Here is a 12,447-nt window from a genome sequence, read left to right on the forward strand (position 1 = left end):
GTGGGTGTGTCAGCAGCACTTCACGTCATACAGGCAGACAGGCTGGGTGTGAATGGAAGTGAGAAAGAGGTGGAGCTCAGTAAATACAGAAGAAGGTATTCTCCTGCAGCAGTGACGTCTACTCCGTCACAGTATCTAATGCTACATGCCTTCTTTGTGTAGAGGCACCAGCATAAATCCCTTTAAGGGGAACCACATTATTTGAAGTTTTAAAGCTTGAGTTAACATGAATCCCAAAAAAGGACTGCTTTTAGAAAAGGCCATTTTATATCTTTGTGTGTCGAGTTAAAATGATACTGGTCATAAAAGGGTAGGTAATATAAATAACTGTCAGTTATGTTTAGCTCAGGAGGTTCCTGTCCACTACTGGCTTTTGTTGGGAAAAAAGACAGCAGAAAACAATGAGAGCAACAGATGAGTCAAGTTTCAGAAGAAAAAGGCGAATAAACATGGACACTATAGACAAAATACATCAAACAAATGTATCTCGTGCTTTTACAAATCCAGCAGTCAGACTTTCCGTCCTTTTATTTCCTGATCTAAATTCAGACATTTATTCTGACATTGCATGCCTAACTTCAATCTTTATTCATCATTTCTCCTCTTAATATACATAAAAATAATAAATATTAGTTTGGCAGTTATGAGTTTTGTATTTATTTTTTCGAGCACAATCAAAGACAAGTCTAGTTCACAAGTCTAGAAAGAAAGAATTTGCAGCAGTCAAATGAAGTGGTGCACCGGCTATGATATGACGCTTTATTCACAAATCCTTCAATGCTTGTAAGCAGTAAAAACAAAATGCCACCAAGAATGTCTGACAGTCTTCAAATATTCACAACTGCAACATATTTTCCATTTACCTCAACGCAGTTGGACACCAAGCCTGAGGGCCATTTCAAGCCCCGTCATGCATGCAAAAATGTGCAACATACCCATGTTTCATTTAAACAAAAAAAAAGGAAATGCCATGGAATCACCTTTTATTATTTAGATTTTTTGGGTTTACCGAGACAAAAACCCTCCTTTCACTTTGTTTTGGCTGCTTAACCTAAAGATCCTTCCTCAGCCTTAATAGGACTCTAACACGTTTCTGAATACTCGGATATCTGCGATCTGTTCCAGAACTATTGAGGAGGAATATTTGTGGCGTCTGATATTGCTGATTTCCGATCTCTCTCAATAAATGATATTAACTAAACAAATAGAATGCACCACTGTTACAGGAAGTAAAAAAAACCTTCAAAGTAAAGCTATCAAATGTATTACTTGGATAGAGACTGAAGTTCTGTTTATTGAAATAAGTTCTGGAAAAATGAATTTATACATAAAATGATTTAGTTTTAAATATAAATATAGTCGACAGTTTGAATTAAAAATACATAATAAATATGAAATAAAGACTATTAGAAAAATCTTGTAATCGAATATGTGTCGTCACATGACTTTCTGTAAAAATTGTGGAAAAGCCGTACTGGAACATGTCTGCAAAATGTTCATCTAAACCCTTGGGAATTTTAAATTAAAAGGACTGAGAGTGTTTTTTAGTTGTTGCAGTGATTTTTATTTAGGTGTTCCTTCTTCCTTAATATCTATACTTTAATATCTTTACTATGTAAAGAAGATAGTAGATAAGATACTAGATAAACTACAGGAACAGTGGTCAGCAAAACTTTTGAGGATGGAAAAACTGTGGAGAACCTTTGTTAAATGATACAAAGCAACAAAGATGTTTATGTTTTGACTACAGCATACGTTGACTAGGACGTTGACAAGAAAACTTTTAAGTGTTACATGGTTTAAAGTGACAAATCCCATTTTATCTTTTAAAACCTTTATGGTTTATCTGTTGTGTTTTCTTGATTCTGATCTTCTGTTCTAAATAAAAGGTATACATAAGGGTGATTGAATACATATTCATTTTCATACATTCAGTAAAAAGACCTATACAGCAACCACTTAAACATAATTTATTAAATAGTAATAGTCTCTGATCTTGATTTATGAATCTTTTTTTTCCTCAATCAGCGCCACAGTAGACTACCAGTTACCATAGTTCTGTGTAAGCCAACTTGTTTTTGTTATTCTCTTATTATTAACTAGTTTTTGACAGACATGGACTCTTTTTTTTTTTTACACCTAATGAATGCAGTGGCATGCCTGCTGCTCCTTTTTGGACAATTTTCCACCGCTTTCTGTGGGTCGGAAGTGATCTGCGGATGTGTCATTTACACAATCAGCTCTTATCGCTTGGTAACGACAAAATCCCACAGAAGAAGCGACCAGAGATCAGGGGCGGATGCACTGACAAGAACAGGAAGAGGACAAACCGGTGTGGAGATCTGGCTACATTCTGGGATGTCCCCTAGAGATTGTGGCCGTGGTGAATAGCAGGAGGATTTTACAGAAACTGAAATCTATCATTGATTCCTCTTCATCTTCATCCTCTGCATGAAACCCATAGATGCACTAAGGAGTTCTTTACTCAGAGACTCTAACACATTGCTGTAGGAAGGAGCGTTTTTTCTTTTTCTTGTTTCCTGTCAGCTATTAGACTCTACAATGCTTCATAGACACTGGACAATAATTATTGTTGTTAAGAACTTTTTAAGTGTATTTTTAGTGTTATTTATTATCTACCTGCTGTTTTTAATAGAGCAATGGTAAAGAAATTTCCCCTTTATGGGATCAATAATGTTTTATTCAATTCTAGATCGGATCGCCATCTTAGTGACGATCCACAGTCCAAATTCCTAAAACAGCAAAAAATTACCAAGGCTACTAATCTTGATTTGCACTAAACCTAGAATTGAAATCAGGCTGCATTAGAGAGAAAGCGTCATCTCTTTAATAGTGGGTCCAGACTGGAATGAAAGGTGTCATGGCCTAGAACAGATATTTAAATCACTGGACATCAGAGAAAGTAAAATCGTGCAGGATATCTGTTGCTTTGGATTTATGTAGCCAAAGTTGACAAAAGTAATGCTTCTGGAATCCCAGTGTTAGCCTCAACAAAACAAAGTGATAGGTAACCCTTGTGCTATCCTAGGCACTTTAACATTGGGAGTTGGGTCATCTAGACCCACTAGACAGTGCGCTGAAGCTTTTTTCTTCAATGATTTGTGATCTTCACTGGTGTCCATGGATTACATGAAATCTTTCCACTTTTAGCCACCTTTGTGATGGTAGGAAGAACACGTCAAAGTAAGGGTGGGGTCATCTAAGATAGCTCAAGGGTTAAGCAGCCTTGTGAGTGTCAAACTGACTTAAGAACATGCCAACATCATCTGTAAAATGTGTTCACGTTTGAACATGCCATGCACCTTTTTTTAAATCAGTAAAAAACCCCTCACACATTTAAACCATCCTGGGCTAGCTTCTAAAAACGGAAATGGGCTTAATTGCTGTGCTAATCATTTTTATAGGCAAAAAGGAAACTACAACTTGATTGTTGTCTGATGTTTTGTAAGATGACAGGCTAAACCAAAGATCTAATCTGAATCCAGCCTACAAAAGCTACATAATTTACTGCTACAAGAGAAAATGGTGTAATATTAGTCAACATGATAATCTGTTGGCTTCTTTCTGCCATTAATAAAATAGCAGCAACTGATGTCACATGCTGAATGAACATTGAAAGAGAGTCTAAAAAAATTCCTTTCGTGTACACCATTCAGCACTACACTGCCGTTTGACCACGTTTGTTCCCTTTCAGTAACTGATCATAAGACTCCAGCAGGAAGTGAAAAAGGCACAGAGTACAGCTGACAAGTAGATACTTAAAACCCCCTTTAAGCCAATGCAAGTTTATTTGTACAGTACATTTCGTGTACAAAGACCAATTAAAGAGATTTACATAAGACATTAAAAGAAACATTTAACTGAAACCTTAAAGGGGTGATCATAAAAATAAAAAATTAAGAGGCAATTAAATTAAATTTTATTTATATAGCCCAATATTACAACAATAGTTGTCTCAATTGGCTTAAATGTGGATGTACATGTTTGAAAAAAAAACAATTGAATGCAGATTAGAACAGGTGAGTTCAAGCTGGATTTAAATAAACTGTTTCGGCTGATCTAAGGCTGTCTGGACGTCTGTTCCAGATCTGTGGAGCATAGAAGCTAAATGCAGCTTTACTATGTTTGGTTTTCACTCTGGGAACTGACAAAGACCAGATCCAGATGACCGGAGAGGTTTGGGCTGATACATACTGGGCATGCACGTGTGGTGCTAAACTATTCAAAGCTTTATAAACCAGCAACCGAACTTTGAAGTCCATCCTCTGGCAGACAGTGTAGAGACCTCAGAACAGTATTAATGTGGTCTACCTTTTTGACAAATGAGCAGCAGAACTCTGAAAAAGCTGCCGTTTCCTTGTGTGTCCATTTAATATGGAGTGAATCTCCATAAATGTACTGATAAGTAGCAACTACGTCAGTTTTACATTCCGTTGAATCAGACTGGCAAGTGGCTCTCAAGAGTTTAGGTCAATCTACCAAACCCTCAACACCACATCCTTTGGAATCCACCCCCATCAATGGAAAAAAACTGAATCCACATCTTGTAGCGTGACAGTCAAAGATGATGCATACTATTTTAAAGTACAGGTGTCCAGAGGTCAGAGTAAATCCATATCTTTATGTTCAGCATTGATAGCAGAGGTTACATGCGAAAAATATCTTGATCGGATCAATGGTCGGATTAAAATTCAACCGTGTACATGGGATCAGAAAACCTTTTTCCGATTAGAACAAACGTTCACATGGTAACACTTTCGGTAGGAATAAATCATTTGGGCATGTGCAGTAGTGTTGAAAATACCGGAAGAGGAAATGAGTCTCGCTGTGAACAAAGGGAACTGCCATATACGTTTATGCAGCAGCTCTGTAATATACGAGATGATCTTCTAAATGTGATTTTAATATTGTTATAAATATTATGAAGCGCTTGTTTGCTCATCTTTTTATTTTTAATCCGTGGGGTCAGTGCTTTTTTTGTGGAAGAACGGAGCTGGAAGAAGCCAGGGTTAGGAGAAGACTAACAAGCGCTAACAACATTAAACTTGTTTGATGAACACAAAATCCATGTGGGAACTGCAACAATCTGCATCTTGGCTGCACGTAAATATGTGGAAATAATATCAGCCTATATTTTGTCGGGACACGACCGGAAACACAAATCCACGTGATTGTTTGAACGGTTTGTAAGGACTGAGCAGCATTTCTGCTTTGAAAAGCTCACAAGCCGCCCCAAAGCCGCTGTGTGAGCTGGCAGCCCGAGCTCTACTCGGACACACAGTTCTCCTGAGTCCGGCAGCCGCTAACCCAGAGCGGCGGGTCGGAAGCCTCCCCCCTGGAGCGCACTCGAAACGAAGCACCACCACCCTGTCCACAAACACAAAGCTATAAGTCCGGCTGCTCTGCTCACAGACACCGTTCAATCACGCGGAGCAGCCGGTCAGTCCCGTATGCGCTCCAACGCTTTCTCTGAAGCACCGCACCTTCTATGCGTGACGTAAACCACAGCAGTAGTGACACACGAGCGGAATTAACTGTTTACATGCACAAGGATCGGATTAACAATCGACCTAACCCACCTATCTCGATCGGAAAGAAACTTCGATCGGAACGAGTCTGATCGGGGCAGAGTATTCCGAAAGGCGTGTTTACATGACGCATTTGTCTTCCGATCATGTGTTCTTTATGATTACTTTTGTCCATGTACACGCAGCTAATGTTTAGACCAATAATACAGTTTTTCAACTGTTTAAAGGGCTGGGTGTGAATCAGTAGGTGTGCTGTAGTAACTTTCAAAAGAATAAAGTGTAAAATCTTCAGCAGGATTTACTACATGAAGAAAAATTTAAATCATACGATAAGTCTGGAGCTGCATTCTCACCAAATGTAATTTGCGCATCGGGGGCGTCCAGTTTCAAAGTTAAGTCAATGCACAGAGGTGATCAGAGGTTCCGGGGCGTGACTTGAGCTTCAGGCGCAGCACATTGGTCTGGCAAGCTGCGTGATCTCCATCACAGCACATTTTGGGCAGCACAGCACTTTTGGTCGAGAGTTCAAAAATCTGAACTTTGGCAAAGAAGACACGTCGCGTCAACCAATCAGGGATTCAGCTTTGGTCTGTGACGTGTTGCTCAGCGGATGGCGTCAAAAACCAACACAGAGGGGAACCTGATCGTTCTACTCCCCAGCTTCAAAATATTTTTCTTTTTGAGACAACATTAAATGATTGTCTAATTTTATTGTTACTTTTATTTATCCCCTTTTCAGACTAATGCCGGACAGCTAGTCATCAAACTAGCTCATGGAAAGACTGAAGTACCGCTGAAAGTACCCGTCAATGAGATGCAGCTCCTGCAGTGGATGGTAAAGCCCACTGTACTGGGAGAGTTTCTGAACGATCTCATGAACCCAGACATGGAGACGTGCTTTTGTAGACCTCTTCAAAAAATAAATCTTATCTCTCATCATCATCTGTGTCTTTCATGCATTGTAAATGAGATATACAGTCAATGTTCCCATGCAATACTAAGGCTAAAAACGTTATGGACATATTTAAGGACAACCGTCAAGCAGTGAATTTGACGGCATTTAGAAAGCAGTAAAATGAGATTGGACACACAAATAAGCAAATCATAATTGACAACACTAAAATGTTTTGAATTTTAACTTCAAACCTGATTTTTTTTGTTACATTTTAAGATGTTCAAGTTTTTAAAAAATGTATGTGAGAAAAATAATTAATAGTTTTCTACAATTATATTTTTGTCACATTTTTGATAGCTGGTATCCCCCTCTTATTCAGTCATATTTTATATTAGAGAAGGCACAGTATTTTTCTAAGCCCCTGAATGAGAAAAGCTTTATATATTTTATTTTCTTATTAGAACCAACAAACCACAATTAAGCTTGGTCTTTAAAGTCAAAACAAAACCTTCAAGACCTAAATGTATTTATTTTTTTAAAGTCAAACCTCTAGACAGATTCAATTATTTAAAATCTGATACTTTGTCATTTAAAGGGTAAAGAATGACAGAAAAGTGTTTCAACTATATCTCTCTTTAAAGCAGAAGCAAGTTTACTTGTTTAAAGCAATGGTTTAGGATTATAAAATGAAGCGTACCTTCACTGTTAATGACTTTATCAAGTTCACTTACAAAGTTTGTCCCGAAGAAGAAAATCATTATGTTGGACTCAAATATAATTTAAAAAAAGAATCACAGAATTGCCTATAAATTGGCAAAAATAACAAGAGAGGAATCTTTGAGCAAAATCTGTCATAACAGTAAACTGAAAATGTGAACAAGGCACTGAGTGAGGGATTAGTTATTTGGGAAGTATATTTCAAAACAAAGGATTTCTCTAGGAAATAAAGGTTTCCTCTTGGCATGCACCAAATATTTGGCAACCAAATACCGGTATATTCGACCAAATGTTGCACAGACAAAAAAACAATCCCCATTCAGCCTTTGGTGGGAGGGGAGTGAGTTAAAGTAGTGGCATGTAACGTAATGACACAAAGAACTTGCATCTTCTTTAATCTGTCAGCAGTGTGGAGGTACTTTAAAGTGATCAACAGCAAAAGCAGTTTACATCAAATGTGGAACCCGATTTTCAAGAGGGGGTTCATCTGCTAAAACCTTAACACCTCTGTGTTAATTTGCCCTTTCCAAAGCCAAACACCCAGAACAGCATGATGACTAATGGGAAAACTCAACATCCACATTTGATATTCGGTAACTATTTGGCATACGGCCAAGCAGCTTTAGCTACAAATTTTCATTTTAGTGCATCCCTAGTTTCCTGGTGTGGACCATTTGGCTGCAAATGTGTCCGGCGAAATTTTGTTTCAGTCATTATCATTTTTAACAGAGTACAATACAGGAACGAAGTGTCAAGCAGTTACGTAACTGACAGCATCAACAATCTCTTAATCACATGCAGATTTTTGGTGCTGTAATCTCAATGAGTACTCTGTGATTATCAACACTGGCAGCGTACAAGCCTTTACAGGCTTTAGGGAACATGATTGACAACTCCCTAAGTTGCAGCAATTTATTATCATAAATTAGAATTTTGGAAAACATGAATTACTTAAGATATTATTGTTAAGATATTTGAAAACTAAATCCAAAGAAGTACTGCGTTACTTGTTTCTAAAAACCAGGAGCGACCTGATGCCCTCCAGTCCATACTCTGACTATGACTTCATATCTAATAATGTGCTATGATTTAAAATGATGGATGTTTTCCTAACAAAATAAATATTTGGACGAGTGTACAATAACTTTTTCATGATAAATTTCAACAGCTAGTTTATTAAGGCTCCATATTTAGAATCCACAATAAAGATCCATATGCTCAACTGTAAGTTTCTCCAGTTTCTTCATGTTACTGACAGTCCAAAAAACACAAATGGAAAGAAAAATATTAGGAAAAAGGGGGTGACGGCTAATGTAAAGGGTAAACGTTTATGGGGAGTTATTATGAACGCTTTTATACAGCAACACTGACACAAAACATAAAAAAATGAAGTTATGAAAATAATATAAAGAGCAAACTAATGGACTGCTATGGATGTATTCAAAACATTACACAGTCCACAATAACACTGCATGCCACCTATAAACACGCAGAGACGTGCACTTCAGTGGTCATCAACTACACCATAAGTGCCATTCTACCCCAGCTGCAACCTCATAACCCTTGTGCTATCCTAAGCACTTAAACGTTTGGAGTTGGGTCATCTAGACCCACTAGACAGTGCTCTGAACCTTTTTTCTTCAATGATCTGTGATCTTCATTGGTGTCCATGGATTACATGAAATCTTTCCACCTTTCTCCACCTTTGTCATGGTAGGAATAACACGTCAAGGTAAGGGAGGGGTCATCTAAGATAGCACAAGGGTTAAGTCGACACCAACTTCCAAGCATTAAAGCTTTTGGCCTTTCAGCTCTTTGAACAATGCTTCCTATTTAGTGGTGCACAAAGTGACCGAAGAAATGTTTCCACTGAACGGCAAACCCACAGAGCCAGTTTGTTAAGGTGGTTCGTTAAAAGTATGCTATTTTAAAAGAGAATACTACAACACAGATCTTAAGCTTCAACTCTCAGTCATCTCAGATGCCTTTTTGTATTTTAAACTGTGGACTGAGCTTTATATCAAATGTTTTGCTTTGTTTACTGACCACAAAATCAAAACTATGCAAACAATCAAGATAGTATTGGTTTGCATTTGTAAAAAACAAAAAACTGCAGTTTTAACCTATACAAATAATGATGACCTAATTCCTTACTGCAGATCACATTCCCACAGATAAATTCTACTTCCCTTTTTGTACTTATATATATTGAGAGTAGAAGTACTCACTTGTGACATTATGGGAGTATGCATACATAGTTGAGCTTCTCACAATCTACCAACCCTTAAACACAAATTACACACCAAGCAGGAGTAACCATAGTTTGTGTTTATAACTGGAAAGCAGAAAGTTGTGACCGTAATTTACTACTTTAACTAGATCTGTAACATTTTCTTTGGTGGTGATTTACTATTGTTTATTGTTCACAGTTTACGCAAACTGCCCTCACCAGGAGTTAAAACATACAATAATAGAATACATTCTACTGTGATATGTGTGATAACACCCGTGTGTGTGTGTGTGTGTGTGTGTGTGTGTGTGTGTGTGTGTGTGTGTGTGTGTGTGTGTGTGTGTGTGTGTGTATCTTTTAAGATATTTGTTGTGTATTAATAATTACCCAACACAAAATGTCCACTAAAACCAGTAGAAGACACAGACCAAAATATGGTTTTGTATTGTTTAGTCTAAAATGTTACTTTAAAACTGGTTTGCTGAAGTGAAGAAAATAAAAATAAGAATTAAAGAAATAAAAATAAATAAAAATAAGGATAAGTAGCATTTAGATTTGACGTGGGATGTTTGTTTTTTTGTCCTGTCTGTAATGACTGCCAAGTCTGGGATTTGAACCCCCAGCTAATTGGCTGACAGACAGCAGCTCTACCCAATAAGTTACAGCCAAAAAAATAATTGTATCTCTAGAGATGTATTGTTGTTTTACTGTTGAGACAATGTAAGGCCAGAAGCCATAGAACCACAGACAAGTTACCTGGGATTTGAACCCTTGGACAACCAATTGGCTAAACGCTTGACCCACAGACAGAGCAACAGCAACCCCATCATCATCAAGACTTGTGCAAAACCTCAAAAGCTGTTTAGTCTGAGCTGTGAGAGCCTAGTAGTTCCCACATGTGACAACGTCAGAAACTAGGACCCACCGAAACTTAGACCTACCTTCAGCGCAAACTTGTCGCCGGTCTTCTTGTGGAAGATTTCCAGCACTTTTCCATTGATGCCCAGCCCCAACACCTGGTTGGTCACCTTGTACTCGTCTGTGATGGCGTTCTTCTTAATTTGTAGGGTGGGTTTAGAGTGGAAAGAGACGAACTGGCCCGTGGGGTTTTGCTGCTCACCCGGGTTCTGTTGACCCGCCGGGTTTGGAAAGAGTGGTTGGTTCTGAGCGTTGGACAGCATGTTTACTAGTCGAGGCTGAGAGATGAACGGACGTCACCTCTCAACAATGCCGCTCTGCTATTTTCCTTTAAAACAAACTAACTCTTCCTTGGTTAGCTGGCCTTTGAGCAGTACGGACCCAGGCCCGGGGACTAGCTGACAGTAGTTGTGACGTTACAGGTTGGAAAAAAGTCAATTGGTTAGCCGACAAAAGCTAAACTAGCTCGCGGTTAGCATGCTAGCATTTTTCGATCCTGCCCTGTGAGCTATTGATCGGATTCTTGGCTAGCGGCGAAGCTAGGGGGTTAGCTTATACATCTCCGGGTGTTTCTGCCTTTTACCGGTTCCTCAAAGAAAGCTCCTGAAACTTTTCCGAAACATCCTCTAAGTACGCCACGGCGCCAGTTTTCATCGCAGGTCAAAGGACACCTTCCCGTTAAAGTTATCAAAGAAAACCAAACGCTATTGAAAAGACAAAACAAAAGAGGGGGGGAAAGTCCGATTCGCTTAGCAAAACCACTTCAGTTTCTGGTGAAGCAGACACCCAGCAGGTCTGTTGGTGACGTCACGGCGAGGGGGATGTTCGCTACTTAAAGGAGAAGTGAGATAGCAGGAAGAGCCGAATATAAATCAGACCACGAGTACCGTCAGCGAGGCGACACAACATGCCTCAAAGTCTAAAAGTGTCCCCGTTTTTTTCTGGATATTGGAAAATGGCAACAAAGTTCTCCAAACCAGCAGCTCGACTTTTATTTTGTAGCTTTAGCGTTTATTAGAAGAGACCCTCTCTCATAGTATTGAGGCAGCAGAGGGAGAGCAGGACAAAAATAGACCCAGTAATCTCTGACTCCATGAACACCATAGGTTACCTCAAGGTTAGGCGTTAAAACCTGGAATTAAACCTGAAATAACCAGTTGTCGCACTGTGAGAAGGGTTTTGGTTGGACCAGAACATTATTTTTCCCCGACAGTCCAGAAAATTGCATGCATTGGATCTGGTTGGAGTTTTTTGGGAGTTTTGCCCCCCGGTTAGCACCAATCCTATAATAATCAGTGTAATGCAAGTTAGTCACACGAATCCTGCATTGTTGTTTATTTCAATTACATACAAAAGTGAAACGTATAGTAAAAAACAAATGTCCTGACACTTATTTATAATTTATAATAAAGACCTATAATAATATTTGTCCCCTAGTGAAGTGAAAGAAAAATTGGAGCAGCAACCGTCAGCTTTAGTCACTTTATTCCATGAGAATATAAATGCAAACTATCTATTTTTAGAAAGGAGAAAACATAGACCAAATAGAGAACCTGTGGTCTTTGTGCCTAAAAAGATAAAACAAAAAATTCCACCAAATATGATCAAGCGGAAGTGACTGCCTCTAGTTTTCAACAACAGTTAGACAAACAAGCGTTTGGAATACCAGGACAAAACTTACAAAGAACACAGACAGAAAATTCACTAAAGTACTATGAGTTCATATGAATTTTAAATGGCTTAAAACAAGCATGTCCAAAGTCAGGCCCTTAGGCCCTCATTCAAATTTCTCCCGGCCCGCCGTTTATTTATTTATTTGTTTTTATCTTAAGATTGCAAATGTTTTTAGTAATTATATATTTTTATTCATTCATTTCTCCTTCAAATTTGTCTTAAAAATTCACTCATGCAATATTTACATGTTGGAAAGCAGCACAAAGCGAGTTTTATTGAATATATATATATATGTGACTAATAAAATTGCAATTGAAACTAAAATTTGTGATATCCATGCTGGTTTTAACTGCTTAGTTCTATTAGCATTTATTTGTAACCATTTAGTTATCCATTCTATCGTTCCCTTCTCTACCTCTGCCGGTTCCAAGCCCGGTTTGAGAAGGTTGCGTCAGGAAGGGCAT

General features: G+C 38.3%; 1 protein-coding gene across 1 annotated transcript in view; it reads right to left on the reverse strand.

Moving 5' to 3' along the window:
• The window catches only part of mapkapk2 (mitogen-activated protein kinase-activated protein kinase 2), a 31,816-nt gene extending 20,702 nt beyond the window's left edge, over nt 1-11,114 (reverse strand). The window contains exon 1 of the mRNA XM_004069144.4: nt 10,333-11,114. Coding sequence (XP_004069192.1) covers nt 10,333-10,572 — 240 coding nt within the window. The 5' untranslated portion in view covers nt 10,573-11,114. The remainder of the gene's footprint in view (nt 1-10,332) is intronic.
• Between the last annotated feature and the right edge of the window lie 1,333 nt (nt 11,115-12,447).

The sequence above is a fragment of the Oryzias latipes genome, chromosome 5, assembly GCF_002234675.1.
Source record: "Oryzias latipes chromosome 5, ASM223467v1".
NCBI classification, from domain to species: Eukaryota; Metazoa; Chordata; class Actinopteri; order Beloniformes; family Adrianichthyidae; genus Oryzias; species Oryzias latipes.